Source organism: Astatotilapia calliptera, chromosome 18 (genome assembly GCF_964374335.1).
Source record: "Astatotilapia calliptera chromosome 18, fAstCal68.1, whole genome shotgun sequence".
Classification (NCBI taxonomy): Eukaryota; Metazoa; Chordata; class Actinopteri; order Cichliformes; family Cichlidae; genus Astatotilapia; species Astatotilapia calliptera.
The window spans coordinates 29,848,039-29,855,880 of record NC_137439.1 but is presented as its reverse complement, the minus strand read 5'-3'; the positions used below and the strand labels follow the sequence as shown (position 1 = coordinate 29,855,880).

General features: G+C 40.7%; 1 protein-coding gene across 1 annotated transcript; it reads left to right on the top strand.

Moving 5' to 3' along the window:
* The first annotated feature begins 4,580 nt into the window (after window positions 1–4,580).
* On the top strand, window positions 4,581–7,479 carry LOC113012919 (E3 SUMO-protein ligase ZBED1-like). Its single transcript, XM_026153368.2, has 3 exons — window positions 4,581–5,733; window positions 5,920–6,539; window positions 6,627–7,479. The coding sequence occupies exons 1-3, from the start codon at window positions 4,869–4,871 to the stop codon at window positions 7,020–7,022; spliced, it is 1,881 nt and encodes a 626-aa protein (XP_026009153.2). The 5' UTR covers window positions 4,581–4,868; the 3' UTR covers window positions 7,023–7,479.
* Window positions 7,480–7,842: the final 363 nt, after the last annotated feature.

Genomic DNA, 7,842 nt, shown 5'->3' with positions numbered 1-7,842 from the left:
GAGGGAAGAACATGCACAAACTCAAAGAGTCACAGTAGTTCCAAAGGGGGATCCAGTCTCCTTCCCCCACTTTGGCTTGTCTCCATCAGTTAGCCCCACATTAATAAGAGGTACCAGTGGGGACTAGTTAGTGGTCTGGCCTGGCCATGTATGGCCTCATTCAGTCTGTGTTCATACAGCGTATCAAGAAAAGCCGCAGCAGGTTTGACTTAATTAAAATTTCGAGGACTTTTTGTATGTTCAGTTGCAACCACATTGTTTGACCAGGGAAGAACCATTCCACTAAATCAGTTGTTCTTAACCTTTTTGGTGGTACCGAACCCCACCAGCTTTATATGCGCATTCACTGAACCCCTCTTTAGTGAAAAATAAAATGTGATGTTTTTTTACTGGTGCACAAAATGAGCCATGCATGTCATGGCGGAGGCTCTGCCGAACCCCTGAGACCGACTCACCGAACCCCTAGGGTTCGATCGAACCCAGGTTAAGAACCACTGCACTAAATACTTACATAGAGAATGTAGGGCTGATGGGGTTGATTTAGATGTTTTTTTCAACTACTAAATCCATGTTGTGTACTCTCTCTCTATATATATGTATATACGTGTGTGTGAAAGGATTCTGTTTTGATTGTTCTTGTGAGGATGTGGGCAGAATGTCTGAGGACCATTTGAACTGGGGTTCACAGGCCACACAGAAAATGGGGATTCCAGGGGGGTTTCCCTCCACATTCTACTTCCACGGTTGAGGTGAACAGTGGAGACAAAATTGTGTGGGAAATATTTATATCAGTCAGAGAAAAAGTGCAAGTTGGAGAAATGCAAGAGAGCTCATGCCTTGAAGATCATATCACTAACCTGATGAGATGAAGAGTAAATTATTTAGTTCCTGTTGCAGCTCCTGTCTGCACTCTGGTATATTATTTCTCTGGTCTGTGCATTGGTTACATAAGCTATGGTTCTGGAAGCTATAGGAAAGTAAACACTGGCAAATTCACAAATGGTGTGGAGTCACACCTAGAAGTGTATTTGCTCTGGGAAATATACTTCTTTCATAATCGATATTTGTGTTTGTAATCAATGTTCCCTCTAATTTTTCATGTGTCTGAGCGAACACACAAACTCCCTGAGCGGTCCCTTGGACCACTGTGAGCAACAGTAGACGTGTGCACTGTGGTCCCGCCAGCATTGAATCCATCCAAGTTAGATGGTTTATTAAAATAATCAAATTACAGCATTTATGTCAGACTACTTTTAATTAACTGCTTTAGCCCAATTACAATGAAAATTTAAAAAAAATCTTGTTCATGACCTGTGTAGTATGTTAACACTATTGGAAGTAAAAAATAACTTGAACTCCAATTTTGAAAACACAACTTTTTTTTTTCTTTCTTTCTTTTTTTTTTTTATAAAGCTCTGACTTGTATTATGAGTCTGTGGTCTGGGAGAGAGTCCTGTAACTCTCTGTCTGCAAAATACAATATATAATGACCAATCTTGGGCAATTAATTATATAGTTACTTCTTCAAAAAAGTAACTGAGTTATGCAAACAACAACGTTTTTGCAGCTGTTTAAATGCAGCCAAGGCATTTTTTTAAATAAACATTTCAAACTATTTACAGAACAATCAGCTGTACTGCATCAAATTTGATGCCACACAAATTATTTGTGCCACAACAAAAAATAATTTCTGTCCACTATGAGATAAAGGAGAACAACAGCCTGATACCAGCAGTCGCCTCATTGTTCTGACACACACAACAAAACTATTGACTACACTACACACTAACTACACAAGATTTGCGCTAAACGTTGCAAATCTCTCACATCTCAAAACACAGCCGTCACTCCTAAAACTTCCCCCCTTTCTTAACAACTAAATGCCATGTTGCCATATCATTTTTTGATTGGTCAACATGGTACATTTTTCGACCAATAGGAAAAGGTGAGGGTTTTTTGGTTTTGTTTATGCTCACAGGTGGAGAGTGCTTTCCAGCATTTTCCTTATAAAATGCCGTTTTTACCGTTTCTTCCTGCAGTAAATATAAACAACGATAGTATTCAGGAAGAAAACCAAACCTTGCAGATATTTTTATCATAACTCTGGTTTTACGTGGCCTATCAACACAATTTAAAAACTGGTATAACGTCCACACTTTTTCTGTCAATTGTTCCGTCTGTCCTGCTCATATCTCCAATGGTTGTACACATTGTCATTAACGTGGCTTCACTCCACATCAGCCACGCACATAAGGACGCTGTCATAGCCTGTCAACTATGGCGTTATTTTTGTGCCACTATTCTGAGCGCACGTAAAAAAAATTTGCAGGTGCAAGTGTTGCATTTTGAGGAGAAATTTATTTTGAGCGAAGAAAAGCTGAATTTGAGTGAACAAAATTCATTGCTGCGTGCAAAAAATGTATTTCAGTGTTTGCTATTATCCACACACACAATAGCAGCCCCTCTCGCTCAGTTTTTGCACTTGCGCTCGCTCGCAATGTGTCGCTCGCGCTCTCAACATTTCTGCCCGTGCGCGCTCAACTCTTTCTGTACACCGTTATATTTGTGCCACAAAACCAGCCAATCACAGACTTGGATGCAAAAAAAATCTGATTGGCTGTTTTCGTCTCCAACCAGCTCGAAATGACGAAATGCAATATCCCAGAATCCATTTCGTCCAAAGCTCAAACGAGGCAGTGGCGGAGGAACACAGAGTGGCAGAGTTTGAAATATTACTCTTTGTGGGTCACAAAATAAACTTTTAAGATATTTTCATGCGAGAATGGTGCTGTGTAAACTTCTAATATCTGCTCGATTTATCAAGACATCACATATTTGCACAAGTGCTCTAACGTTTTTGGAGATGCCTGTTACCCACCAGCTGACCGAATACCTGGACTGGCCATTGGGCATTTACCCGGCATTTGCCCGGTGGGCCAATGGTGATTTTTCATTTTTATGTTAGTTTGTTTGTTTTTGTAATGGTATAAACAATGAAAGGTGGTGGATTAGCCAGCTGGTAATAATCAACTCTGGGCTGGACCAATTACAATACATCCGTATTGAGGGGAAAAGACTTCAGCGAGAATAAAAAAGACACAAAGCTGGAGTTATTCTGTGTCTTAGCTGCCTCTTCTCTCCTCATTCTCTCTCCCTCCCTCTCCTGTTGCTACTTCAATCATGAAACTGATCAATGATCAGCTGATCGTCTCTCTTGTTTGTTTATCTCCCACTTTGCGCCAGAAACAGGAAACCAGCGGATGTTGCGCTAAACAACAACAGCAGCACGTTCAAAATTGATCAGCTGTTGTTAGAATTTATTTAAAATTAATTTCTAGTATCAGCTGATGTTTGCTGGAGCCACAGCTGTAAAGCTGGAAACATGAAGGTGATACAAATCATACATATATACCAACAAAACAGTGTACATCACTGTCACAACAGCGTTTGTTTTCGTTCAAAGGCTTTATGGTTTTTCCAATAATACCTGGTGGTGTAGTCGGTGATTTTTTTGTCAGTTCAGCCTTATATATTATGTTTAACCCGAGTTCCCACCCGGTCAGCTGGTGGGTAACAGGCATCTCCGAAAACGTTGGAGCACTTATGCAAATATGTGATGTCTTGATAAATCGAGCAGATATTTGAAGTTCACACAGCTACATTCTAACATGAAAATATCTTAAAAGTTTATTTTGTGTCCCAGAAAGAGTAATATTTCAAACTCCGCCACTCTGTGTTCCTCCGCCACTGCCTCGTTTGAGCTTTGGACGAAATGGATTCTGGGATATTGCATTTCGTCCTTTCGAGCTGATTGGAGACAAAAACAGCCAATCAGATTTTTTTGCATCCAAGTCTGTGATTGGCTGGTTTTGTGGCACAAATATAACGGTGTACAGAAAGAGTTGAGCGTGCACGGGCAGAAATGTTGAGAGCGTGAGCGACACATTGCGAGCGCAAATACAAAAACTGAGCGAGAGGGGCTGCTATTGTGCGTGTGTATATGGATAATAGCAAACACGGATATACATTTTTTGCATGCAGCAATGAATTTTGTTCACTCAAATTCAGCTTTTCTTCGCTCAAAATAAATTTCTCCTCAAAATGCAACACTTGCACCTGCAAACCTTTTTTACGTGCGCTCAGAATAGTGGCACAAAAATAACGCCATAGTCAACGACGTTGATTAGCTGCGTATATACGAATGTGAATCGCATCATTGGCTGGACTATGGGATAAGGTTCTAATCCCATACGGGAGCAGCCAGTCACTTACTGACTAACACTGCAAAACAGAATTGTTGAAGTTTTAAATTTAATTTCAATTCAGGTTCGATTTTTTTTTTCTGTGCACAACGCAGATTTTCTGTGTGCAGAGACCGTGCCAGCAGTGCCCAATTGCGCACGCGCGCAGTTTAGAGGGAACATTGTTTGTAATTATGAAGTCTTAATAAACATGGTGTGAACAAATGGACAAATGGTTTTTGAATCCATGAAAGAGGATGGAAATCCAGTCTGACTGCACCTGCAGAGACAAAGAAATGAATCTAAAAATGAATTGTCAAACTCACACTGAGATCAGGCTATTGTTAAGTCTGCATTAGGGCTGCACGATAAATCGAAAATTTATTGTCATCGCGATATCAGCCTGCGCGATGGGCCCATCGCAAAAGACGGCGTAAACTGCGATAATTGGGTACCTTAAAATGTTTACACACGTGCTGTAAAGAATTTACCAATCAAAGAAATCCATTTACACATTTGACCAGTCGAATAGAGCCCTTCACGGCATTAACCAATCAAATGGATTAGAGGCCCGCCTCCTACGCAGGTCGGGCGCGAACAACGCTGCAGCAACGAGTCAGAGTTGTAATGGCTGAGAGCGAGACGCGTGACGAGAATGCTACTGAACTCGTGGCTAAAAAAAAAAATAGTACCTCACTTATTTGGAGGTACTTTGGATTTGATAAAGACGACGTTCTCCAAACACAGGTACTCTGCAAAACTTGCCGAACACTCGTGGCAACCACCAGAGGAAACACGACTAATCTCCACCATCATCTTCAATACAACCACAGAGAACTGTTTGAAGAGTTCCAGAAAGATAGGGCTAGCCAAACAAAGGTTGCTAATGTTAAGACAAAGAGCGCAGCAGTCCAACAGCCGTCTCTGTATCAGAGTTTTTCAAGTGGAATTCCTTATGAGAAAACGTCGAAGCGGTACAAAGAAATAACAGAGGCCATTACACATTTTTTGGCTAAAGACATGATGCCTATAAATACAGTTAGCAGAGAGGGCTTCACCAGTCTGATACATAAAGTGGACCAGAGATACCACATCCCCTCACGAAACTACTTTTCACATGTCGCCATTCCACAAATGTATGAAACATGCCGCAAGACCGTCATGTTTGAACTGAGCCAAGCTGAAAACTACGCAAGCACTACAGACCTATGGTCAAGTCGTACAACGGAACCATATATGAGTTTCACAGTGCACTTCCTCACCGAAGACTTTGAACTGAAAACACGGTGTCTAGAGACTGTGTATTTTCCAGACTCCCACACTAGTGAAAATATAGCCCATGTATTACGTGAGGTGTTAGCCAGCTGGGATCTTAAAGAAGATCGACAAGTGTGCATCACCACAGACAACGGTGCCAATGTTGTGAGAGCCACGGAGCTAAACAACTGGGTCAGACTTCAGTGTTTTGGACACAGGCTGCACCTTGCAATCGGTAAGTTTTATTCAAGGCAGATCTTTTTAGCAATGAAAATGTGCTATACATTATTATCAAATTGATATTGATAAGGATAATGTTACCTTTTTAGACAACTTTAGTTATAAATTTCAATTAGTTTTTTTTTTTTTTTTAAAAAGGTTTTAAACATGACAGTTTTTTTGTTTCCTCTTATTTCTCCAGAAAATTCTATCAAAGATGATGCCCGCATTGCCCGAGCCATTGGACTTTGCAAAAAGTTAGTTGGACATTTTTGCCACAGCTGGAAAGCAAAGATGGCTCTGAAAAAAGCACAGCAGAAGCTCAACCTCCCAGAGCACACACTGATCACAGAATGCCCAACCAGGTGGGGTTCCAGGCAGAAGATGATTGAGAGAGTCCTGGAGCAGCAGCGGGCCATTTCTGATGTCATCTCAGCAGACAAGAAATCAAGACACTTGATTCCTACTTGGCAGGATCTTGAGGTACTGGAGTCTGTCAACCAGGCATTACACCCCCTGCAAGACTTTACCGATGCCCTGTCTGGTGAGAGCTACGTTAGTGTTTCATATGTAAAACCAGTCCTTCATCTGATGAAGACGTCGGTGCTTGCAGAGAAGGAAGAAGACAGTGATTTGACAAAATCAATTAAGAAGAAAATCCTCGAGTACCTGATTACTAAATATGAAAATCCAGCTACCCAGGAACTTATGGACATGGCGTGCTTCATGGATCCCAGATTTAAAGTCAGCTACACCAGCACTGATCGAGTCTCAGACATCAAGACCAGAGTGATGTCAGAAATGGAAGCAGTGGCACAGAAGGTATTCATGCATGCTTATATATAAAACCTTTCAATTCATATTTAGTCCAAAATGTTTACTTTTCTTATAATCTGCTTTCTGTTCCAGGAGAGAAGCTCCGCTGAACCAGAGGCCCAGACAGATGATCCACCCAGTCGTCCCCTGAAGAAGGCAAAAAAGTCCCTGGGCAGTTTCTTCAAGGCAGCTCCAATCCCTACCTCCTCTTTTATGCATCTCTCACAAGCTGTTGAAGCTGAGCTTAACAGCTACTTGCTATCCACGGCCATAGACAGTGAGGAAGACCCCTTGGCATGGTGGAAACTCCACAAAATGACATTCCCACAGCTAAGCAAGCTTGCAAGGAAGTATCTCTGCATACCTGCAAGTAGCTCACCTTCAGAGAGACTTTTTAGTACATCAGGAAACATAGTAACATGTCAGCGCACATGTTTAAAACCTTGGAGAGTAAACATGTTGGTTTTCCTTAACAAGAACTTGCCATAAAAACATTCACTCAGGAAGGATGAATGCAAGATAGAGAAACCTTTTTTTTTTTTCAAAAAATTACAAAAATACACTACCTACATTGTTCTTAATTGTTGATAATATTAGTCTTGGCCAGTACGACCACAAAGGTAGACAATTGTTCTTTGGTGTGTTCCCACAGCAGACAAGTTCTTACCTATAGTTTAATCTAGTAAAGTTTCCACTCCAGTTTTGACTTGCATCATAACTACTTGGTGAGTGGTAAAATGATGAACAACTGCATAGAGATAATTTGCAGTATAATTTAAGTTATGTTTATTTAAAACTAATTATAGAGACCGGGAAGGATGTCTTTCAGAATTCAAGCCTCAGAAATTTTTTTATGGGGGCAATGTTTCAATGTTTGACTGCACTTTGTTGTTACACTGCTAATACAGCAGCTTTCATTAAATAAAACTGTGCAGTAAAACGGAAATTATGTATTTGTTTTTTGTTTTTTTTTTGCTATTTATTTTATCGCAAGTCATATCGTTATCGCAGTATTGATCACAGTTATCGCACATCGCAGGTTTTCCTAATATCGTGCAGCCCTAGTCTGCATCAAAAAGAAGATTACTTAGTACGTTACAGTTTTTCAGTCAAGTTCTCTGGAACGTGACGCACACTGTCACGGTCCTGGGTCATTTGACCCAGCGTTTTGTGTTTATTTTTTATTATTTTGTTGTTGTTATTATGACCCTTTGTTCTAGTTTGTGCTGATTGTGTGTTTGGGTTTACACCCTTTGGTTCTTAAGAGGTTTGGTCTTGTGCTCCCCCTTTTTTGTGTCTGTGTGACAGG

Excerpts from the sequence above, each read along its gene's own strand:
- LOC113012919 (XM_026153368.2), top strand. The coding sequence starts at position 4,869 with ATGGCTGAGAGCGAGACGCGTGACGAGAATGCTACTGAACTCGTGGCT. Across the intron at positions 5,734-5,919 it reads CAGGCTGCACCTTGCAATCG|AAAATTCTATCAAAGATGAT; the intron begins GTAAGTTTTATT and ends TTATTTCTCCAG. Across the intron at positions 6,540-6,626 it reads TGGAAGCAGTGGCACAGAAG|GAGAGAAGCTCCGCTGAACC; the intron begins GTATTCATGCAT and ends TTTCTGTTCCAG.